Below are 25,842 nucleotides of genomic sequence, written 5' to 3'. Positions count from 1 at the left end.
ATATATATATATATATATATATATATATATATATATATATATATATACATATATATATATATATAGTTTTTATCCCTATCTATCGATGGAGAAGATTATTTAAGGAAAAAAAATTTGTATCCGGATCTGGATTTTCACCAAAATCTAATAAATTCTTCCTTGTCACACACCTAACCTGTCCACCAAGTTTCGTGTGAATCCTCCGCAACGTTTTGAGATATCGTGCTCACAGACCGATTTGTGGGGTGCGGGGGAAAGTTTGAGTGGGTGGGATGAGAGAGAAGTATTTAAGAGGTGGGGTGAGGAGTGATGCAAAAAAAAACAAAAGGGGGGACATGAAGTGGAGGGATGCTTATTGCAAATTCCCAAAGAGGATAAACAACGATAAAGATCATGGGATGAGAGAAGATCTTTTTTTGTTGACGGCACGAAGAAATGTGGTGCTGTATGTGCAGGAGGATAGGATGGTTGGTGGATCAAGCTCTCAGCTGACAGACAAACAGCGGTGAATGCATAACCTTCGCTCACCTTCCCTGGAGGAGGTAATAATGGAGGGCTCAAAACACACTAAACCAGAGGAAGCTTTTGTAATCACTGAAACAAGGTTGAATGATTGTAACATAACCATGTTGAAGACGGAAGGATCAATACACACCATCACACCTCCAACGAGCTGCCAAACTAAACTGGAGCTTCGCGAAGTGCATCTACAAGCATTTGGGATTTCTGTGATGATGAAAGGCAGGAGCAAGAATTTTCACTGCGATAACGAGGAGCAAGGTGGAGTTGAATGAAATGCAGAAACTGTTTGAACTCGTCTCCGGAGAAGTGCATCGAATAGTTTCACCAATGACTGTTTAAATGTGTTCATTGACCAAATTTCTCTCTTCCAGGACAAACCAGTAAACGTTCTGATTTCTGCTTCCCTCTGTTCTTGAGTATCTTGTGGAATAAGTTGCATACATCCATATATTCATGAATGACTAAGTTCCTCTCCAGATTGTTCCATTTGTCAAATGGCTTTTTTGGTTCAGGGTGGTTCCCTCAAGACATGTCTGAGAATAAATGCAGACAGTAATAATTTGAAAAAAAATTAATAAATAAAACTGAAATGCTTACGTCAATAGGACGACATCGTAACAAAATGAATCGCACACACAAAATAACACGCCAAATAAAATTAACAATTGATCGTGTGACCAAAACAAATACTGGATGTCATATTTACGAACAGAACAACAAACTCACCTGACCCCAAGGTCCATTGAACCATGAGTTGGTCTCCCGACATGGTGCTAACTGGCAGCGCTGGGTGACTGCCGGTCGGTCACCCCGGCAATGATAATCTTGAGTGGCTTCAGATCCACTGCCATGTCGTATGCCACAGTACACACGTCGTGTCTGCGTACCCTCTCCGCACATCACAGAACACTGCCAAAAAGCAAAGCAATCATAAGGAACAGTAAAAAAAAATACCCCCCCACCACCCTCCACCCAACTTCTCCTTGACATTACAACAATCAATACAAATAATAATAATCCAGCACAAATCCCACGACTTGAAATGCTGAAACATGTGCAACAGAGGAGTGTACGAGCCTTGAAATAGTAACAGTCAATCAAATCAAAAGAAGAAAACAACTTGTCCGAAAGAATGGCGCACATCTACACCCTTGGCTTTAGGCGTCGAGGCTGGGTTTGATTTACAGCCTTACTCTCAGGTGTTGAACTGGTGCTTCACAGGTATGGCATTGCATCAATGATTCGGACATCCGTGGGATGGGACATTAAGCCGGAAGACCCCTCTGGCAGCATTGATTGATGGTGGACGTTAAATATACCATGATGTCTTTTACAAAGAGTCGGCAACTCCCCCCGGCACCCGAAACAAATTACAAATACCTACCCCAACTATGGATCCACAAAGTCCAACCACGAGTTGGGGATCTGGCACTCCCTCAGTCGCTTAGGATCAATGGTCCATGGCAGATGTGTCCAAAACACATCCAGTACAAGTAGCAACAACAAAATAAAACACAACAAAATAAAACTCACAACCCTCTCCCCAATATATTATATTCAAAGAACCTGGACTCAAGACTAATACCTCCGACGGCTTTTACCTTTCGTGCAAATAAATCCACTCTTTGTCTAAACTCTAAAGGCTCAAATCTAGTGCACGATTTACTCCTGCCTTCCAATTACACAATAAAAAAAATACAGCCACCATCTCTTGTGAAAGCAATCTGCATGTGGTCCCAAACACAGCTGCACTTAACAAGGAATAACAAGAAGGGCACTCGGTAGAGCGCACACCTCCGCCTCGTAATGCCCAATTCATGAGAACATATCATGCCCAATACCTTTTTGAAATATCATGAAATATTGTTGTGGGGCCGAGTTTCGGTGGCGAGCACGACCGCTAGATGAAGCAGTAGAGTCGGCTCCACCGAACATTCGGAATTTATGTCATCACCCCGGATAACTCCGGAGCTGACGGGTCCCTTATCGGACCGAAGATCGCCAATAGGTCGACCGCGTGGGATAGGGTCGATTGCCAATTTCAATTTACCTAAATACCCACGTCGTCCAAACTACCGGGGAAATTCACCCTCGGTGTTGGCTTAAATGTCAGGGTGGTGGGTTTGGGATCCTCGGGTCCTGAGTTCAAATCCCGCTCGGCTGTTGAATTAATACCAGGTGGGGTTGACTCTGCCTGTCATCCTTCCGAGGTCGGCAAAATGAGTGCCAGCATGCTGGTATCCTGTGTCGGAGTGGCGACCTGTCCAGAATTGTACCCAATAGCCAAGGAGACTGCTTAGGCAGCACCAACGCTCTGCACAGAGTATGGTCCCAGTGGATGGATGGATGGGCTTGGGATCCTCGGGTCCTGAGTTCAAATCCCGCTCAGCCATTGAATTAATAGCAGGTGGGGTTGACTCAGCCCGTCGTTGTTCCGAGGTAGGCAAAATGAGTACCAGCTTGCTGGGATGATTGAGCCATTTGAGTATCCTGCGTCAGAGTGGTGACCCATCCAGGATTGTGCCCAACAGCTAAGGAGACTGCTTCAGCAGCACTGATGCTCTGCACAAAGTATGGTCCCAATCGATGGATGGATGGATTTATACGTTTAAATGGACACAAAGTTTTGGCCCAAGTCAATCTAGTATTAGCTTTTCAACAAACTAAATCGATGATTAGCTTTCAAACGGTCACATTATTAGCTCGTCGACAATGGAGTCGGTGAGCTCTTCAAACCGTAACGATGTCCTTCAGTCAGTCAGTCAGTCAGTCCTTCCGGCAATGAGTCCATTAACTTTTATTATTTTTTTCACGACTCCTTCGAGGCGGCTCGATAGATCATTTTGAAACTCTGCATGACGAGTCGTGATGTCGATGCGCAAAATCTAATGGAGCCTTTTTTTTTTGTCAATTTCCATCCAGGTGGTGAGATCATCAAGTTAAAATATAATTATTACGTGAATTATTTTTTAAATCGACTATTATGATTTCAAAAACAATTACGACGACTCCCATGTTTCTTGGCAGTTTCTTCTGAAGCATAAAAAAAATAACTTGATGGTGAGATGCGATGATTCAAAACATCACTGGGCAAAAATTGATGGAACGTTTTTCATCAATTCAGGAGCCACTCACTGCGTGAATACAATTGTCTCATCGTGTCTTTCAGACCCCACAGGCCCATAAATCTTTTGTCAAATCAAACTTAAAATCAACTTTATCACCTACTGCACTCCAACTATGACTGCCCTCCATCAGGCGGCTGTCCCATTTGGGACTTCATTATTATTGTAACACACACACACACACACACACACACACACACACACACACACACACACACACACACACACACACACACACACACACACACACACACACACACACACACTGATGATGATATATTTTGGCAGATATGAAGTCCTTGCTCCCATTCATTCGTGTAAGTCTGTGAACCTCCTGCACTCTGCTGGTTACGTCCTCCATGAGCCTCGATTCCTGTATTACAAAAAGAAAATGTCAGTGTATTAAAAATTTCAAATTACCTCCACATGTTCCACAGTGCAGTAAATATTGAGCGGAATGAGATCAATGGTGGCCAATAAGCTGCACTGCGTAATTGGCTTCTACCAATTTATCAACTCGCTCTGTCAACTTCTGGAGTGCCAGCAAGAGAGGTAGGGTGACATTGTGGAGCATACCATCCTTCAGAGGGGTGTAGTGGGGGTATAGCTTAAACAGGATGTCCTGTGTATGAAGGTGCAGAAGATTTGGGAGTATCATAGTCAAGTTAATCAAGGTCACCTATATGAACAAGCATCATCAAAATTAATTAAGACAGGAGTTTAATTAATTAATTAATTAAACTCACGTCACTCCACCAATTCAACCAGCCTTGGTGGCATAATGGCTAGAATATCCGCTCTGAGTCTGGGAGGTAGGCGGTTTGAACCCTGGCTGAATAATACCAAAGGATCTAAAAATTGTACGTGCTGCTTACTTGGTTGATGTTCAGCATTTTGAAAGGATAGAGCATGGACAAACACCAGTAGGTTGGGAACCACTGTACAGGCTCAGTGGGCCGAATGGCCTCCTTTGTTGAAGTTCTTTGTAAGGCAATATCAGCCATAATATGATTATTATTATTATTATTATTATTATTATTATTATTATTATTATTATCGTATTGAAGACTCACATCGCTCCATGAATCTGAGACCCATTGTGCCATGACACAAGGCCCATTGTTGCAGCTGCGTGTCCTAGCAGGGTGCTGTCGCTCATCACATCGTTGCACATCATTGCAGGTCACGTCCCTCATCTGCTGTCCTGGACCACATTCTGCTGAGCACTGTGAGGTGAGGCAGCCATTGCATCACGAGTACTCGGCAACGTGACTCCTGTTAGTAACTTGGCAACAGTTAATGAACCGAAGTGAAAGCGAGAGAAAAACAAAGAAAGTCCAGTGGAGAAAAACAACAATACACCCACTTGACCACGTGACCAATCGGTGTATTCTCTCAATGGAAGCAAGATGAAAGACTCAATTGTAAAATTGGAAAACAATTTTTCATTTTCTCAAACCACAAGTCTGGCTCTTGTTCAAAACTTTCTGGCAGATTGATCCAACTGATTCTCTTTCCATTGACTGGTCAATTCAGTTTGACATCAGCAATGAATGAAGAATTTGCTTAACATTCCTCTCATTTAATGTCAAGACAAACAGCATAAAGGCTTTGCCAAAGGCCTTACATTTTAAGGTTTTTAATTATTTTTTTTTTAAACTTGTGACGTCTTCAGGTCGGGACACACATCCACGACTGAAACTATGATGTGCGCACATTTGCACAAACCTTCTAGGGACACTACCCTTAACAAAGTCTTCCATTCCCAAAACATTATCACAGTTACATTCTCGATGAAAAGGCCGACCGGAAAATGCTCCAAACCTCCTTTGCGGCAAACAGTTTTGTGGAATCTAGTCTTTCAAGTTACTTGGCTTCAGTCTGAGTCGTGACCTGCTTGCATGTTGTCCATGTATCCATGATGACCTCCAAAGGCAGGCACTGAATCAAGATCGTCTGCAGGGCCTGTCATATCTTTTAAGGCCTCTCGATTGTTCACAACTTGCAGGATGTGTCTGCAGATCATTGAAGCACGGCTCTTCACTCGGGGCTGGGGCTCCTCCATCTGGCATTCCATCACGTATTTGAGACTTAAGCCCTGGACATCATTCGCATCTCATGATGGTAGGCCAAGGCGAAGGGAGTAAAGAGCCATCGTCTTTGCACATTTTCACACTTTCCCCCCCCCCCCCCCACGAGAAGAAGGTCCCTTTAAGTAAGTAAATAAGTAAATAAATAAATTAATAAATGAACTTGTTTATGTGATACGATACAACCTGTGGAGAAGAATTTACTTGCAGAACAGTACTTCCCAAAAAGAAGTTCTTACCTCTGACCAGGATCCTGTCACCCAGTTTGGACACGGATGAACGCTGCATTGCTCTTCAATGTGAGGACGAGGACCCAAGGCTGTGACACATAAAGACCTATCCAATGCCTCGGCACTTCTGTGATCTGAGGCCTGCAACTGGCATGACACAGACCTAGTCTTCCTGCCAGAGCCACAACTGGCCGAGCAGGGACCCCATGCTGAAATATGCCACCTATAGGAAAATAAAAAACGGTGAATGAGTATTATGCACACAAGGAAAAAAAAAAACACGAAATTTAGAAACAGGAAAAGGGCCTTTTGGCCAATTAATCCCGTCTCTCTCACTCATGCCTGAGAGTTCAAAACTAAAACTGACCAACAAACGAATACTTGCGTTGCTCCATGATATGAACAAGAGCACAAGTGAGCACAATATACGCCCGAACAAGAAGGTATTTACAGAATTGTGCTACTACATGGAAAACAGCATCCTGGTTGCCATGGCAACCACTTTAGATGACGAACGTATGTCGCGACACACCGTCTCCACAGTCTGTACCTATGTACCAAATATGAAACGTGAAAATTGAAAACTTTGGGAGTTAGAGTGCGGACAGGAACGGATGGAAAACAGCATCCAAGTTGCCATGGCAACCACTTTGGATGACGAACGTATGCCGCGACACACCGTCTCCACAGTCTGTACCTCTGTACCAAATATGAAACGTGAAAGTTGAAAACTTTGGGAGTTAGAGTGCGGACAGGAACGGATGGAAAACAGCATCCTGGTTGCCATGGCAACCACTTTAGATGACGAACGTATGTCGCGACACACCGTCTCCACAGTCTGTACCTATGTACCAAATATGAAACGTGAAAATTGAAAACTTTGGGAGTTAGAGTGCGGACAGGAACGGACGGACGGACAGACGGATGACCGGTATCACATAATACGCCCCGATATGTATATATATATATATATATATATATATATATATATATATATATATATATATATATATATATATATATATATATATATATTGTTCCATGGACAATCGAACATAGTTGTTGTTATTCGAAACAACAACATAGTTGTTCGAAATACCAACATACTTTTGTTACATCCACCACCGAAGGTGGATGGAGGTTATGTTTTCACCCCTGTCTGTCTGTGTGTCTGTTTGTGAACAAAATATCTCAAAAGGTTGTTGACGTATTCAAACGAAACTTGGTGGGCAGGTTGAGAATGTAACAAGGAACGATTGGTTCGATTTTTGGTGAACATCCAAATCTCTCAAAAAGTTATGGACGGATTCAGACAAAACTTGGTGAATTCGTTGGTCAGGCGACAAGAACAAACTGATTAAGTTTTAGTTCAGGTCCGAATCCAGATCCGGCCCACCAGTGGGATACAAAACAAACGAATCAACCTGCTGGAGGTACGTGCTCTACCGAGTGCCCTTCGAGTTGTTGCTTTAATCCTCTCCACCTTCAAGATGAATTTCACATTTCATTTCCATGGTCATTCACTCATTAGGAAAATGTACTCAAGGGACTGTTATCGCACCTGTATGCCGCTGCTTCGTCACACATCTCGACAGGCCACTTCTTCGGCATGTGCCTGTGGAACAGTCTGCACGGCGGCAGCACACACACACACACACATCATGTCAGCATTTTAAACAGGTAAACCATGGAACTCGTGCTCAGACAGAAAATTGTGCTTCTACATGGAACACAGCATCCTGGTTGCCATGGCAACTACTTTAGATGACGAACGTACGTCGTATGTTAAAGACTCCACAGTGTCCTTCGTGAAGAGTAGGTGAGCTATCCCTGGCACCGTGAACAAACTAGATTACTAGACATTCCTGCTCTAATCTGCAGGGGACACCGCATCAGTAGCACTGCCACGCCCGTGCAAGAACTGATGCTAACCCGCAGCTACATGCTGCCGCTCGAGGGACAACATAGCGATTTCCATCCCCTTTTACGACCCATTCCTTGTGAACTTGTCTTCACTGCTGGAGAACTGGGACTTTGCTACCTCAGTCCTACCAACATACTTTCATTTCACCGATACTAGCAGAAGTACCCGGCGTTGCCCCGGGAAACTGAATACATACTCACTCGAGGCCTGAACATGGAGGTGTAAAAATTAACCTGTGTAAAGCAATCTTTTTAATGACAGGCGCACGTGTAAACATTATAATGATTAAATTTGTATCGCTGACAACAAATCACGAAAACCTCAACATACGATCACCACAATACACATTACTTGATCACTCCCAGGAAAATCCCAAGCAGTGGAAGTAACGTACTTACCCGAGGCCTGAACACGGAGGACTTATAATAAACCTGTGTAAAGCAATCTTTTTGTGGTGTATTAGCAAAGCATCTGAACTGGGCAATGATGAGATAAACTATTGAACTGGGCGATGATGAGATAAACTATTGAACTGGGCGATGATGAGATAAACTATTGAACTGGGCGATGATGAGATAAACTATTGAGCTGGGCGATGATGAGATAAACTATTGAACTGGGCGATGATGAGATAAACTATTGAACTGGGCGATGATGAGATAAACTATTGAGCTGGGCGATGATGAGATAAACTATTGAGCTGGGCGATGATGAGATAAACTATTGAGCTGGGCGATGATGAGATAAACTATTGAACTGGGCGATGATGAGATAAACTATTGAGCTGGGCGATGATGAGATAAACTATTGAGCTGGGCGATGATGAGATAAACTATTGAGCTGGGCGATGATGAGATAAACTATTGAGCTGGGCGATGATGAGGCCTGAAGGCCAATTATCTGATTTTAATTTTTCAATTATTATTTTTTTGAAATCTGAACATTGCCCTCGACCGTCCTCTGGATGAAAGAGGAGCCCATGCAAATTTTTTTAGTTGCACTGGCTCCTGCAGAGTTGCACCGATTCTTGCCGAATGAATAAATGAACAAACAAACACAAAAACACTTTCTTCTTTGTACATTGGATCACGACAGATTTTTTGGTAAAGCTCGGGGAAGACTAACTGAACCCACCTCATCCTGTGAGGGCATGGGTGCATGTTACAATTCTGGATATTTGCAGGCTGAGCACGACTGCAGAAGTAGTCTTGAGTCACTTCGTTGTCTTTCGTGCAGTAAACTGTTCGGGTTTGCACTCCTAGAAGGAAACAACACTGATCGTTATGCAAGGACATACAAAGAAAAACAGGTAGACATTTTTGTGCCAGGACCATGGACCATCTCCCAAATATTTTGTGCCAAAACTTCAGATTATTTGGGAAAAGTTTGCAACTCTCACTTTAGTGAATGGTTTATTCAACGAGTTGGTCGATATGGTGTTACCAATCGAGCAATTGATAATCATGAAGCTGTTATCCCATGTTGAAATCCCATGGACAGAGTTGATTTATCAATTGTCTTCCAACGTCGGTGTGATTCACATAAAACTAAACGAATGTCTCCGAAAGTCCTTGTCCGGCATATGATGCATGTACAAGATCGTAAAACAAAAACACTCCAATTCTCCAGATAACCTCTTTAACTTACTTACGAGATAGTTCTAAGTCGAATTAACTCAAACTGTGCATGAAAGAACAATGAAACGATGATGATTTGGAAATAGCAAATGGCAGACATTGATCACACCTTCACCACAATGCGCAGAACACTCTGTCCAAGATCCATGACTCCAAATCCCTTTCTGTATGTTCAGTTGCGCTTCCCTTGGTAGGTAGTACTCAAAATGGATTCCGTGATTGCTTTCCAGTCCCAGAAGCTGCACAAACACACATGGTCCTGCATCAATATTCCATGCACGCCGAAAGGTACACACAAGGAAATGTCAATGTGAGCACAAATGAAAATACACATTAAACAGCACTTCATGAGATTCATGATCCTTTGACAATGTATGTATATATATATATATATATATATATATATATATATATATATATATATATATATATATATATATATATATATATATATATATATATATATATATATATATATATATACATACAAACAGGAAGAGAAATAGATATGAAGATAGATTCAGAGAGAGAGATATACAATGACAGATCGAGAGACGGAAGATAACAGAATCCCTGTGTTTACCTCCACAACTAGAGGTTCTGTTGTTGGTCCGGGGGCGATGAGCTGCTGAGGAATGTTATGCTGTTGATCATCTCGAATGTAATGTATCACTGTGCCAGCCACAAACAACGGCTGGCTGTACTGTATGGTCCATTGTCCATTCAGAAAGTACACACCTTGCGGTGATTTCAGGGCTGGCGGAAAACAGGTAATTAGATAGGTAGGCTGGCTTATCCCATTCATACTCTTTACGGAGCATCGCACTGCCCATGACTAACTGCGACCATTCCCATGGCCAAGAATGAACCCTGGACAGGTGCTCACTCTCTCAAGTGTCAAAGCAGCCCCATTGGCAAAGATACATTGACGTTTTCTCCATTGTTAATTCACCTGGTTTGCAAATAGAACCTGCAGTCACCAAATTATCGATCGGGCAGTTGAAGCAACCCAGAACCCCACAAAGGAGATTTACAATTTTTAACAATTGAAATGCTCTCTTCTGCAACAAGTATGAATTGCGAACACAACTTGTGGGAGTTCATTCGTACAACTCTCAGGTGAGCGATAGCACGGACGACAGATAGTTTTGAAATTTGGTAAGATTTTCATCGCATCAGAAAAAAGAAACCAGAACACATCACAAGAGTGAGGCTAATTTCATGTCATCATTTGTGACTTAATGATGCCCAACGCATTTTTTTTTTAAATAATAATTTTAAGAAAATGTGCCAAAAGGGCCGGAATCTCACTTTGAGCTCAGTTAATGCCTGAGGAATGGTCTCTAGAATATACCTGTCAAGTTTGGAAAACATCCTCACACCATGGCAGGTATGCACCACAGACAACCAAAAGCATTAAGACACAAAGACGGCTGTTCAGCCCTTTATACCGCGGCAGGTGCGCTGATAATTATCCACCCACTGTTTGACACACCTGGTTGAACCAGGTAGAATTAACAAAAAATGAAATCGAGCAAACCCTTTATACAACAAGGCAATACTACGGGATTGACGATTTCATCAGTTACCCAAATTGAGGGAAACATTGTTCATGGATAAGGTTAACGTATGACCCCAACAGTGTTAGAGCAAGGTGAGCTGTTACTATAGTGGAGTTTTGTGTGTTCAAAAGAGACGTCTCCTGAAATTCCAGTAATTAGTCTACACGTGAGAAGCAAAATGCAGGGTTAAACAATTGGTTCACTTTGTCGTTCTGTCTGTCCACAAACATCAGTTTATGATTGAGGACCAACTCAACTTCAAATGAACATTATATTCAGAACATTAATCAGAAAATAAATCTGCAGTTTCACAGTACTTTGGCTCTGAATTTGGCAAATTGTACGGAATCTTGTCCCAATCGAGCATGCGCAGAAAGGAGTAAAGATACATTGTTTTAATCTGTCTGCCTGTCAGTCAAACAAAATTGAAAAGCATTCAAAACAGGAAACTTACTCTCTCTAATGATGTCAAAAAGGACACAAACAACACTGCGTCAACGGTGAATTGAACTACATACTGTGCCCCATTGGAGAACACAAATCGCCTTCTTGGCACTTTCGAAAACCTTCCGTTAAACAGTACTTGGACAAAATATTATGGCATTTTACGTCATCTCGACCAATCAAATTTGCCGCTCGCAGACCCCTCCCCCCTCACTATGCCCTCACTTCTCAAGACTGTGTGGGGTAAGGTATTCTATGTACTAATAAAAATGACCGTTTTTACAGCCATTTTTCCCTGCTGTGCAGGGGTTGGGCTTTTTCTTGAGGCAATGTTTTATGGCCGGATGCCCTTCCTGACGCCAACCCTGGTCGCCTCTTACGACACACAGGGATATGGTACACCTATTCTAACCGGGGCATACACCGGGACCAGTACACTGGTACTCATTTCGACGACCTCGGAAGGATGACAGGCTGAGTCAACCCCCTGGTGTTAATTCAGCAGTCAACGGGGCTTGAACTCAGGACCCTGGGATCCCAAGCCACCACCCTAACCACTAAGCCAACACCAGGCTTATATTCTATGAACTCTCCAGTTTAAATTTTTTTGAACAAATATTGCATTTGTCTGCTTGGCACTTCCGTTTGAGTACACTGATCACGATTCCAGTAATCCCAGGTTCAAGTACCAAATACTGTTGATTTATTTATTTTCGAGTAATGTGCCTTGTAATTCAAGGAAAAGCATGTAATAAAAGTACTTTTCTGCACACCTTCCTCCATAAGCCTCCCGACGCAGCAAGTGAAATGTGAAGACTTATCTCCGTACCGAGGTAGTTCTTTGAAGGGATGGCCTCCTTGATGTTGATGCTGGTGGCTCCGGCAGGAATCACAAGGATCTGGTTGTAGCCTGTTTGGAAGAAAATCACAGAAACAACCAATTGTCACCACGATCTTGTGCTCCAACAGTGACTGATCAAATCACATCACAATGCAGTGAGGCCTCCATATCGGCATTTGCACAGGACTAATTTACTTAGTTAAATTCACCGATGCCATATATGGGATATATATATATATATATATATATATATATATATATATATATATATATATATATATATATATATATATATATATATATATATATCTGGACTGATCTCGACTCAATGTCATAATGTAGGGTTTGTTCACCCCTGGAGGAGCTTCTGCTCCTCACTCATTGGGACATACTCCCATTAAAGAGTGGTCCAATTGTATGACCATGCATTCTGGCCCTTCGGAGTTAGGATGCGTTTGGTTAACCATGTGCTTCAGCCTTCGAGGCTGAGATACATGTGTATGCTCATGGGACAGTGTTGTTGGATTGTGTACATTGGCCGTGGGGTGAAGGTGTGCATCCCAAGCTGTTTAAATGTCCAGGGAGAAGGCATTGTTTCCAAAGAGGGTGTAGTTATAATGCCTAACTCTAACCCTAACCCCAACAGCATATTCTCTCCGAGGGATAATAATGCTTATATTTTTCATTCTTCTTCATTGTTATTTCTGGTAGAGGAAATGATGATTTTTTTTCGTGGAAATGAAATGATACTAGAATTTTTAAAGTGATTCTTCACCATTGAGAGATAGGGCCAAAAAACTCCATAGTTCTGTATAGCATGAAATTTCAAAAATGTATTGTGCCCGATATGTTCTCGTGGATCAGGCATTACGTGGTGGAGGGATGCACTCTACCGAGTGCCCTTCTGGTTGCTGCATGTTTTTCTGAGTGCTGGCATAAATTGTCAGGTTGTGGATGCAGGTGAATAGTTATCTTCATGCTTTACTTGATGTAAATGATGGTTTCATTTTCTTGGCCAACTGCCATTTGTTATCGTTTTATTTCTGGCATGGGTGTTTGTGGGAGTTGAATTATTTCCAGGACATTTTCCTTGTTTATATTTGTTTCTTTTTCCAGGACATATTGCTGTATTATTGATGAAAGACAAGACTTGTTTGTCCCACCAAACTTTTATAAATCAATGTCAACAAACCCGAAACGCGTGTCCGAGATGTTCCCTCTCTGGGGCAGAGCGGTCTATAAAATTGAGAATTAAATTATCTTCCTGGTATTGGCTGCAGTACAATCCTACGGGGATGTAGGGGGCTGTAGCTCTGCTAACCTCATGCCTCATATGTGAAGCCGAGGCAACTGTTTAGCCAGAAGAGCCTTTTTAAAATTTATATACATACCTATTGTATGTCTGCTTGCTAAATTAATTGGACCTTCAACACCAAGTAGGATGAAATAACGTGAGTAGAGCAAAGTGCCAACGTCAGCGCTTTCATCATCGTCATCATCAATGCTTCACACTCTTTCCAGAGTGCCAGTGCTGCCAAAGCAGTCTCTTGGCAACGGTTGCTCTGAATGGTTTGCAGTTGCCTTCCCAGCGGTCAGCCAAGCCAGGAATTTGGAATTTGTTCAGGGTTCAGAAGATTACTTGCCCCACTCTTCGCAAATCATACGATGGGATTTTTACCGTTCGCCAACAACCAGTGCCAGCAGATGGGACACCCAGTTTAACCACCATCTGATGGATGCGACGCACACAGTGATGTCTCGCCTTTCCTGTGAAACACCAGGACGACAGTTGTTAGCTGGGCTGAGATTTCAAACCCATGTGAGATGGATCAGAGGTGAATGTGCATATACCTATACTCCGATAGGATATCGTGATAGCCCACTGAATTATATATGTGATAAATGTCAAATTCGATTCGCGATGGAGAATTAGAAACACTTTCATTTGTACTTCTATTTTAAAGTAATTTATATGTTGTTCGCCTTTCGGCTGCTCCCGTTAGGGGTCGCCATAGCGGATCATCCGTTAAGATCCGCATACTGATTTGGCATAGGTTTTACGCCGGATACCCTTCCTGACGCAACCCTGATCGCCTCTTACGACACAGGGATAAGGATTGGGTTTCGCCATGATTCCGGGCTGCCCTACACCCTCTCATAGCACAGCCCAGTGCAGAGCTCCCGTCCTCAAGCGATCCTCCAACCCAAGCCTCCGAGTAGCCGGATTACAGGCGCACGCCACTACGCCCGGTGTTTTAAAGTAATTTATATGAATAATAATAATAATAATAATTAATAAAAAAATTAATATGTATATCTAAATATAAAGCTCTTTCTAACCACTGACTGACTCACTGATAAAGATCGGTACCTTCCGGATGACATAGAAAGCTGAAATTTTGTGTGCCGATGGACAACGAAGCCAGTACACCAGGAAAAAAAAAATCACAGAATCATCAGACAACATCCGTAAATGAAAATATAAATAAATGAAAAAAAATGATTAAAATGCAGGAAAGCGACCTGAGACAATGGGGAAGCACGGTATTTTTGCATACCGATGTACATCAAAGCCGATACACCAGGAAAAAAGAAAAAAAAGAAAAAAATCAACCATCAGAAAGCACCCATAAATGAAAATATAAAGAAATGAAAAAAAAATGAAAATAATTCAGGTGAGCAACCCGAGACAGCGGGGAAGCAGGGTTCGTATGCTTACGCAATGTGTAAGCATACCCTGCTAGTGTGTGTGTATATATGTACATCGTTCAGCTGCACAGCACAGTCAACTGATCGATGGAACAAAGTCCGAGTAAACTTTACTCCCCAATTTTTTAACGAACAGGAAAGAGAGTCTCTTCAGGCGAAAAGAGAGACCTCCTCAGGTGAAAAGAGAGTCTCTTCAGGTGAAAAGAGAGTCCTCCTCAGGTGAAAAGAGAGACCTCCTCAGGTGAAAAGAGAGTCCTCTTCAGGTGAAAAGAGAGTCTCTTCAGGCGAAAAGAGAGTCTCTTCAGGTGAAAAGAGAGTCCTCCTCAGGTGAAAAGAGAGTCCTCCTCAGGTGAAAAGAGAGACCTCCTCAGGCGAAAAGAGAGACCTCCTCAAGCGAAAAGAGAGTCCTCTTCAGGCGAAAAGAGAGTCCTCTTCAGGCGAAAAGAGAGACCTCCTCAGGTGAAAAGAGAGTCTCTTCAGGCGAAAAGAGAGTCCTCTTCAGGCGAAAAGAGAGTCTCTTCAGGTGAAAAGAGAGTCCTCCTCAGGTGAAAAGAGAGTCCTCCTCAGGTGAAAAGAGAGTCCTCCTCAGGCGAAAAGAGAGTCTCTTCAGGTGAAAAGAGAGCCTCTTCGGGTGAAAAGAGAGTCCTCCTCAGGTGAAAAGAGAGTCCTCCTCAGGCGAAAAGAGAGTCCTCCTCAGGCGAAAAGAGAGTCCTCCTCAGGTGAAAAGAGAGTCCTCCTCAGGCGAAAAGAGAGTCCTCCTCAGGTGAAAAGAGAGTCTCCTCAGGTGAAAAGAGAGTCCTCTTTGAAATGAGAGCGAGAGATGAACCTTCAGAGTTTAGGCTTTATTCCATTTGATTGGAGCCGCTTCTACGGGCACACCGGGGAATACAGGTTCAGCTAGGAGTACATAAGCAGTAACGTATACATGTGCGATTAATCATTGCAGAATAAATCCGCGTAAGCACGGAGTTCGATATAATCTCCATTCTCACCAGTCAATGAGCACCTTCAGTTAACGAGCATCAAGTGAACAGCCGATGTAAATGGTAAATGCCCCGGGGGACAACCACTCGTGCCGCAGAGACCTCCCCTTATACGCGAGACGCACAACATGTGATCCCGCGTCATGTCCCTCAATTCACCTCAATTCACCACATTCTCCCCACCTTTAAAATGTAACTAGGGGCCCATCTTACACACCATGATTGCTTTAGCACTATAGGAGTATACATTTCAAGCAACGCGGACTAATAGATCTACAGAAGCATACATGCCAAGCAGTGATTATTTTGAGTTGTAGGAGCATGGAAATGAGCATCGATATATGATATAATGGGCATATAGGAGCATGAGCAGCGAGAATGCCGATAATCCCCTTTACAGATTGAGTCGTCGAGGGGGCCTTATTCATCGACCTCTCCGGGAGTAAACGGCAGTTTCACTTGAGGGAGACTCCCGATCCTCTTGGTGAGCCTCGACTTGTGCCGGGGATGACTCCTCGATCGCTCTCGGGTGGAACGCGGCAGCCCCGTCGCCCGGCGGAGTTCCTGGGGGCCAAATGTCAGAAGGAGGAGTGCCAGAAGGTGGTGTACCTGCGGGAGGAGTAGCTGAGGGAGGCAGATGGCGGAGCGACACAGTGGTCTCCCTGCCATCCGGGAGCCTGACATGAGCATACTCTGGATTAGTGTCAATGAGTTCGACCCCCTCCACCAGGGGTTCATACTTGCTTTGTCGTACCGGGCGTTTCATGAACACTGTACCGGGGTGGGTCAGCCAGTTGGGCACCGTTTGACCGTCAACATAACGTCGTTGGTGAGTAAACATTCGTTCGTGAGGAGTGGCATTGGTGGACGTGCAGAGCAAAGAGCGTATGGAATTCAGAGCGTCGGGAAGGGTAACCTCCCACCGCTCGGGGCCCAGTCCTCTCGATTTCAGCGCCAGAGTTACGGCTTTCCAAATAACTCCATTATACCGTTCCACCTGCCCGTTTCCCTGTGGGTTGTAACCCGTCGTTCGACTAGTTGCTATGCCGAGCTCTAGTAGGAATTGTTTTAGCCCGGCCGACATGAAACACGGCCCTCTGTCTGAATGTATGTACGAAGGTCTCCCAAACATAGCGAAGAGGTCAGAGAGACATTTCACGACAGTGCCCGAGGTCATATCCGAGCACGGAAATGCGAGGGAACCTTGAATATTCATCAACAACGGTGAATATGTATCTGTTGTCTGTTTCGGTCGGCAGGGGCCCTTTGAAGTCGATGTTTAGTCTCTCGAAGGGGGAAGTGGCCTTGATCAGTCTGCCAGATGCCGCGCCAAAGAATCTGGGTTTTAGTTCAGCACAAACAGGGCATGAAGCATTCATTTGTTTAATATCTTCAACAGAATGGGGAAGATTTTGTCTGCGCACGAAATGTGCCATCCTGGTTACCCCCGGGTGGCACAGAGACACATGGAGGTCTTGCAAAGCCTGACTGATTGTTGCCGAACTGTAGACCCGAGAGAAGGTATCTGCAGCAGGGTTTTCTTTCCCGGGCCGGTAAACAATGTCGTAACTGTAGCAAGCTAGGTCTATCCGCCATCTCATAATTTTTTCATTCTTAATTTTCCCGTTATTTTTCCCATCAAACATGAATGCCACGGATCATTGGTCCGTAACGAGCGTGAAGTGGTTTCCCAGTAAATAATGTCTCCATTTCCGCAGCGCTTCAACGATGGCGTACGCTTCCTTCTCTATCGCTGAGTGTCCCTGTTCGCTTCTAGAGAGAGTTCTCGAGAAGAACGCGACCGGCCGCCCAGACTGATTAAGTGTAGCAGCTATGGCGTGATTTGAAGCGTCGGTTTCCACCACGAAGGGCACCGAGCTGTCGATCGATAAAACCACGGACTTACTGATATCATCCTTGAGGTTGTGGAAAGCTCTTACAACAGCGGCATCTGGTGGAAAGTTTTTGCAATGCACTAGGGGATGTATTTTCTCGGAGTATTGCGAAATCCATCTCGCATAGTAAGCGAACATCCCGATCACCCGGCGCATTGTCTGCAAGTCCTGAGGTGGTGGAAGCTCACGGAGCGGGCGCAATCGCTCAGGATCAGGCTTAATTGTGCCGTCGGCTATCGTGTAGCCGAGAAGGTCAATTGACCTTGCCGAGAATACGCATTTCTCGTAGTTGAGAGTCAGATTATATTTTCTAGCAATGCTCAAGAATCTGTCCAGATTCCTATCATGTTCCCTCTGATCCCTACCGCACACTGTGACATTATCCACGTAAACAAAAGTGTCTTTGAGGTTTTCATCTGAGATGATGTCGTCCATAACCCGCTGGAAGCAAGCTACCCCATTCGTGACACCGAAAGGTATTCTCCTGAATTGGTAGAGGCGCCTCCCTGCCTGGAATGCAGTGTAAGGTTTGTCTTCCTCTCGGATGGGAATTTGATGATAGGCGCTTCGCAAGTCGATGGTACTGAATACCTTATAATTGGCCACGCGTTCGACCATCTCATCTATGCGCGGCAGGGGGTAGGCGTCGAGTTGGGTGAAGCGATTGACCGTTTGGGAATAATCGACAACCATTCGTTTCTTATGGTTCTGACTGCTGGTTACTAACACCTGTGCGCGCCATGGCGAATCGCTCGGTTCTATAATTCCCTCCTCCAGTAATCGCTTGGTTTCCGAAGTGATGAAATTCATGTCAGCAGTGGTATATCTCCGCGATTTGATCGCTATCGGTTTGCAGACCCGCGACAAGTTAGCGAACAGCTGGGGGGACGTCACCTCCGCGGTGGTCAACGCATTTAAAATTAGACGAGGCTTGCTTCCTCCAAAGGGTATTTCGACGCTCGTGTGCTGCTTGAGGACATTATGACCCAGAATTACGTCTGCGCACAAATCACGAAGCACCAGTACCCTTACATCCCGATGCGTGTACCCTTTTACGTCCAATTCAACATTGCAGTACCCTCGTACGCGGGATTGTAGTGAGGTGGCGGCCATGCATACCGTATTGTCAGTCGGGTGGATTACCCATTTCCTGCCCTTCACTAGCGAGCTGTTGACGAAACTTTCAGAGCTACCGGTATCAATCAGTGCCTCAGCCATATGCCCGTTAATTCGTACGTTGATGATAGCCTTGGATAGATTCCCCGGGGAGGCTGCAGTTAATTTATTCTGCGAGTAGAGAGCTGCAGAAGTGGGTTTATTTCTCCTTAGAGTAGATTTACATACCCTGGCATAATGCCCTTTCTTGTCGCAATTCATGCATGTGGCATCTCTGGCGGGACATTTTTGACGAGGATGCCTTTTGTACCCACAAAAGAAGCATTTACCAACCGGAGCAGTTGCTGAGGAGTTTGACGTGGCCTGGGTATCCGGCTCCTCGGGTGTTTCTCCATCCCCTATGTCTGGCTGTGTCTGTGCCAGTGGGGTTCCTTGGGTTCCCATCGTAGCAGCGTTCATTAGCAGCATCGGTGTCCCAAATGACTCAGATTGCTGCTGAGCCGTATCCATCGCTCGTGCCTGATCGACTACCTTGTCAAGAGTGGGTTGCGCTTTCTCTAGTAAGTGTTGCCGTATGTGGGCTGATCTGAGTCCTTGGATGAATGCCTCCCGTGTGGCTTCCTTTCGGTGTTCCTCGGCGCTTACGGCCCGGAAGCTGCCGTCTTTTCCCAGCTGATTCAGAGCTTGCAGGAACTGATCGATTGTCTCCCCGGCTGCTTGCTTGCGTGTGTTGAGAAGATGTCGTATGTATACCTCGTTCTTGGGCTTCACGTAGAGCGCTTGCAGCACGTCAATCGCTGCTTCGTAAGTGTCGCACTCCGAGAAGAGCCTGTACACGCTGGGCGAGACATGATTCACGAGAGCGGCAAATTTGTCGGCTCCTTCCTCGATGATGGTCAGATAGTGTGAGAAGGAACAGAACCAATGTGACCATTTCATTTCTGCGTCAGTCGCGTTTGGGTCTGCGTCGAACCTCTCTGGTTTGTAGATCTTGTCCATCGTTGGTTGAGAGAGCCGAGAAAATCAAATGGAATAAATTGAAATGAGAGCGAGAGATGAACCTTCAGAGTTTAGGCTTTATTCCATTTGATTGGAGCCGCTTCTACGGGCACACCGGGGAATACAGGTTCAGCTCGGAGTACATAAGCAGTAACGTATACATGTGCAGTTAACCATTGCAGACTAAATCCGCGTAAGCACGGAGTTTGATATAATCTCCATTCTCACCAGTCAATGAGCACCTTCAGTTAACGAGCATCAAGTGAACAGCCGATGTAAATGGCAATGCCCCGGGGACAACCACTCGTGCCGCAGAGACCTCCCCTTATACGCGAGACGCACAACATGTGATCCCGCGTCATGTCCCTCAATTCACCTCAATTCACCACACTCTTCAGGCGAAAAGAGAGTCTCTTCAGGTGAAAAGAGAGTCCTCCTCAGGAGAAAAGAGAGTCCTTTCAGGTGAAAAGAGAGTCTCTTCAGGTGAAAAGAGAGTCTCTTCAGGTAAAAAGAGAGTCCTCCTCAGGTGAAAAGAGAGTCCTCCTCAGGCGAAAAGAGAGTCCTCCTCAGGCGAAAAGAGAGTCCTCCTCAGGTGAAAAGAGAGTCTCTTCAGGTAAAAAGAGAGTCCTCCTCAGGTGAAAAGAGAGTCCTCCTCAGGCGAAAAGAGAGTCCTCCTCAGGCGAAAAGAGAGTCCTCCTCAGGTGAAAAGAGAGTCTCTTCAGGTAAAAAGAGAGTCCTCAGGTGAAAAGAGAGTCCTCCTCAGGCGAAAAGAGAGTCCTCCTCAGGCGAAAAGAGAGTCCTCCTCAGGTGAAAAGAGAGTCTCTTCAGGTGAAAAGAGAGTCCTCCTCAGGTGAAAAGAGAGTCCTCCTCAGGTGAAAAGAGAGTCCTCCTCAGGCGAAAAGAGAGTCTCTTCAGGTGAAAAGAGAGTCCTCCTCAGGTAAAAAGAGAGTCCTCCTCAGTGTGTGTGTGTGTGTGTGTATCAGTGTGTGTGTGTGTGTGTGTGTGTCAGTGTGTGTGTGTGTGTGTCAGTGTGTGTGTGTGTGTGTCAGTGTGTGTGTGTGTGTGTGTGTCAGTGTCTGTGTGGTGTCAGTGTGTGTGTGTGTGTGTGTGTGTGTGTGTGTGTGTGTGTGTGTGTGTGTCTGTGTGTGTGTCAGTGTGTGTGTGTGTCAGTGTGTGTGTGTGTGTGTGTCAGTGTGTGTGTGTGTGTGTGTGTCAGTGTGTGTGTGTGTGTGTCAGTGTGCGTGTGTGTGTGTGTGTGTGTGTACGTCAGTGTGTGTGTCAGTGTGTGTGTGTGTGTGTGTGTATGTCAGTGTGTGTGTATGTCAGTGTGTGTCAGTGTGTGTGTGTGTGTCAGTGTGTGTGTGTGTGTCAGTGTCTGTGTGGTGTGTGTCAGTGTGTGTGTGTGTCTGTGTGTGTGTGTGTGTGTCAGTGTGTGTGTGTGTGTGTGTGTGTCAGTGTGTGTGTGTGTGTCAGTGTGTGTGTGTGTGTGTGTGTGTGTGTGTGTGTGTGTGTGTCAGTGTCTGTGTGGTGTGTGTCAGTGTGTGTGTGTGTGTGTGTGTGTGTGTGTGTGTGTCAGTGTGTGTGTCAGTGTGTGTGTGTGTGTGTCAGTGTGTGTGTGTCAGTGTGTGTGTGTCTCGTTGATTGGTATATACATATGTGGGTTTCAGAATGTGGAATGGAGTCCTCGCAGGGCAGGCTCAAGGTATCCACCTTCATGTCAGTAAGGGGTCACGATTCATGGACCAAGTTGTGAAGTTTTCTGTTTTCAAAGTTTTGTGCCAATGGCTCTCTTCACGATCGTCGCAAAGCCCCGGACAGCTTCCAACTGTCGTTCGATTGTTACAATATTCCCAGTGATGGTTTTTAGTTCACCTGTAAAGTAGTTCCGGGGAGCTTATGGGATGGCGCGTCGTCCGTCTGTCTGTCTGTCCACAAATACCTGCAACTTCTTTACAGAAACTACACATACAATTTCAATGAAATTTGACCACAACTTTCATCACCCGTGATGGGAAAAAAAAACCGGGGGTCTTAAGGGGTCGAGAGAAGGAGTTTACGGGGTGGGGGGGGAGTGGGTTGCCTCCCCAAAGAGGTATTTGCTTTCTTCTTAAACAATACACACAATTCCGATCAAACTTCACGACAACATTCATCACCCATGAAGTACCAAAGTTTGTTTATGACATTAGAAAAATCTGCTACAAAGGGATTTAAGGGCGGTTGCCCCCCAAAATACGCATTTGCTTTCTTCTCCAAAACTACACATACAATTCTGATGAAACTTGACCACCATCTTCACCACCCATGATATACGAAAGTTTGTTCACGACATTAGAAAATAAAAAACATTGGCATCTTGGAGGGTCTATGGGGAGAGGGGGTTTACCCCCCAAAATATGCATTTGCTTTCTTCTCAGAAACTGCACACGCAATTCCGATGAAACTTGACCACCATCTTCACCACCGAGGATGTACTAAAGTTTGTTCACGGCATAAAAAAACATCCATAGGTATTTACTTTCTTCTCCATTATATATTTTGTGGGTCATCCATGTCTACCAGTGGTTGCCTGGTTATCTTATCCAGCCGCTACCAGGTGAGCACTCAGGGGTATTACCCCAATGTTTAATATCTCCGTGAGGTTCTTTGTCATCATTCCTGTAGGTCCAGCTATCACTGGTACAACTTTGGCATTCTTCAGCTTCCAGGATCTTCTCACTTCATTCTTGAGGTCTTGGTGTTTGGTCATTTTCTTGATTTCTGCATCGTTTAGTCCAAAATCAGTGCTTCTTCTCTTTTGTTTTGTACCTAAGTATGATATCTGGTCGCAACGCTTTGTTTTTTTATGTTCACGCTCGATGGGATCATTCGGTCGTCCATGAGCGGTAGGTACTTCCATGTTTTCAGTGATTACTTTTGGTTCATTTTCAGACAAATTTTCTGTAACTGGGATATTAAATTTTTTGCAGCTGTGCCAGCAGATTACTTTATAAACTCTGTTGTGTTGTTGTGTGTACAGCTGTTCTGACACAAGTTAATTTTTGTGTGTGTTCAGTCATTAAGCATAACATATCACTCTCTTTACTAAACCCACCTCCACCCCTCACATTTCTCTCTTCTTCTCTTTTTTTTTTTCATACTCCTCTCTCTCCAAGCCTGGTGTTGGCTGAGTGGTGAGGGTGGCGGCTTGGGATCCCAGGGTCCTGAGTTCAAGCCCCGTTGGCTGCTGACTTAACACCAGGAGGTTGACTCAGCCTGTCATCCTTCCGAGGTCGGCGAAATGAGTACCAGTGTACTGGTCCCGGTGTATGCCCCGGTTAGAATAGGTGTACCATATCCCTGTGTGTCGTAAGAGGTGACCAGGGTTGGCGTCAGGAAGGGCATCCGGCAATAAAACATTGCCTCAAGAAAAAGCCCAACCCCTGCACAGCAGGGAAAAATGGCTGTAAAAACGGTCAAACTCCTCTCTCTCCACTCCCACTCCCTCCCATCCCTCTCCCAACCGCCCTCCTTAATACCCCCCCCCCCACCTCAGCAAAGCGACTAGTTGTGTTTGCTAGTGTATATGTATAAATGATAACTGCTGACCTTGGTAGGCTTTCTTGGTTAATTTATGCAGTTTCTTCAGCAAGAAGAGCATGGGAGGAGGTGATTTATTTGTATAATCCCAGCCACCTCGGATCAATTGATAAGGTGAGAGCTGATTGGTTATTCTCTCCATTCACAGATGAGAAATGTGGTTGGGTCTTTATCATTTATATATTGAATGCTTTCAACATTTGCATGTGGTACATACTTGGGAGCCTCATTTGGTAAGTATTGCTGTCTGCGCTGTCGCTGACGATTCACCAATAAGCGATGAAACCAGTCCGGCATCTGAGGGTGTGTGTAGCATTGGGATTCTCATGTGTGTAATATTTACTTCCGCCACCGAAAGATGAAGGACGGTGTTTTTTCACCCCGTCTGTCTGTCTGTCTGCAGGATATTTCAAAAAGTTGTGGACGGATCCGGATGAAAATTGGTGGACAGATTCAGTGTGTGAAAGGACGAACTGATTTGATTTTGGGGAAGATCCGAATCCGGATCTGGATACGAGACTTATTTAATTTTTAAAGTGATTCTTCACCATTGAGAGAAGGGGCCAAAAACGATATAGTACTGTATAGCATGATATTTCAAAAATGTATTTGGCCCGATATGTTCTCGTGGATCAGGCATTACGTAGTCGTATTCACTCTACCGAGTGCCCTTCTAGTTGTGAATGTCTTTACAGCTGTGGAGGAACTCTGGGAAGCGTTTGCAACGGCAAAGGGCTCACCTTGGTTTCTTTATGCAACTTCTTCGGCGAGAAGAACATGGGAGGAGTTTATAAATAAATAAATAAATGAATGAATATATATATATATATATATATATATATATATATATATATATATATATACATATTGTTACGGTGGTGGAAATTCACAGAACACCATTCAGGTTCCCCAAAGATCAGTTATTTCGATAAGTGTGTGTCCAGGTTAGATTCCCCCACCAATGTAAAACGGGATTTGTTCGTGTGCCGGGCTGTGCATCTTTGAGTTAGCCGTTATTCTTTCTCTATCTTTTATTTTAAACAAACACATCGTCTCAACAACAACTCAACAACCATATAATCTCCACAACACATCGACTCCTCGACAAACACCATAACATCCTCGACAGCGGCAAAGTGCCGTCGGTGTGAACTCATGCCACGACAGGCAGGGCGATTTCAACCACGTCCGCATGTGATCAGCCGCTTTCATGGCAAAATCGGATCAGAATGGCCTTACCCTCTGAAGGAGCTGGCCACTCAGAAGTGAGAGGGGCGGGGCAAGCCAGGGGTGAAGGTTCAAAGGTGAAAGGGGGAAGGCACCGATGACGGGTGGCGAAATCTTCGGCGGCTTCTCCGCTCGGTGCTATAAAAAGCCGCGTTAGGATGCTGACAGAGAAGTTGGGCAGTTGGTTGGTGGTGAAGCTGACGAGCGGAGGTGGTTGTTCGACGGATCGTTCATCAGTGGAGCCTGGAGTCGCCGGAGCTCGTGGCAGCATCGGAGCATGGGGGTCCGGGCAGACAGCCCTGATACGGTCGAGCGACGCCGAGGAGCATCAACTCTAAAAGAGCAAAGGACCCGTTCGCTCCTCCGAAGCGTCGCCGGCCAGGCTTGTAAAAAGGGTCCGCGACGACGCCGGGCCACCGAGGCCGACCAAGCAGCCATACAAGCTGCTCGTCAAGCCGCCCAAGCGACTGGCGCGTTCACGACGCACCGGACCGAACGGAGACACCAGGGGTCGCCAATCACAAAGACCATTGAGTCGCCACCAAAATGGCGAGGTAACCTTCCTGGCCTCTCGGAGCTTTTCGGTCATCCCGGCTCTGAGGAATATTAAAGGCTTATGAGCCCGTGTCTTTTCTTTCCTGGGTTTTTGCATGAAAGTATGTGGCGCCTTGTCTTTAAGTAGAATTGTTGTTAAGTGCCTGTATATACTTGCATTCCGATAGAACTCGGCTGTAGGCTTTTTGCTCGTGTCTTTTCCCCATCCCCCCCCCCATTCATTGCATTACGTGTGAAAATAAATCCCCCATTGTTGAACGTGAACCTGCTCGTTGCGTCCTTTCCTGTATTGACTGCCATGGTGCGCTCGGGATATTAACTGGCTTTTAAGGCCGATAAAAGTGATCATTTGGTCCGACGGGATTTGGCGATTTATAACCGCTCGGCTTCGCATACGGAACGAG

At 44.9% G+C, this 25,842-nt stretch overlaps 1 protein-coding gene and 1 pseudogene across 3 annotated transcripts in view; both read right to left on the bottom strand.

Moving 5' to 3' along the window:
* The window catches only part of LOC147023872 (papilin-like), an 86,791-nt gene that overhangs the window by 31,787 nt on the left and 29,162 nt on the right, over nt 1–25,842 (bottom strand). For all 3 annotated transcript variants that reach the window (XM_085889760.1, XM_085889759.1, XM_085889758.1), the window contains exons 9-16: nt 12,364–12,444; nt 10,112–10,284; nt 9,638–9,767; nt 9,026–9,149; nt 7,529–7,594; nt 5,977–6,190; nt 4,721–4,873; nt 1,249–1,431 (exon numbers count right to left, since the gene is read on the bottom strand). In XM_085889760.1, coding sequence (XP_085745886.1) covers nt 1,249–1,431; nt 4,721–4,873; nt 5,977–6,190; nt 7,529–7,594; nt 9,026–9,149; nt 9,638–9,767; nt 10,112–10,284; nt 12,364–12,444 — 1,124 coding nt within the window. The remainder of the gene's footprint in view (nt 1–1,248; nt 1,432–4,720; nt 4,874–5,976; nt 6,191–7,528; nt 7,595–9,025; nt 9,150–9,637; nt 9,768–10,111; nt 10,285–12,363; nt 12,445–25,842) is intronic.
* Nucleotides 14,487–14,627, bottom strand: LOC147023873 (signal recognition particle RNA; annotated as a pseudogene).

The sequence above is a fragment of the Eptatretus burgeri genome, chromosome 7, assembly GCF_056783735.1.
Source record: "Eptatretus burgeri isolate ZD-2024b chromosome 7, Ebu_testis_v1, whole genome shotgun sequence".
NCBI lineage: Eukaryota > Metazoa > Chordata > Myxini > Myxiniformes > Myxinidae > Eptatretus > Eptatretus burgeri.
This window is presented reverse-complemented; position numbering and strand designations above follow the sequence as displayed.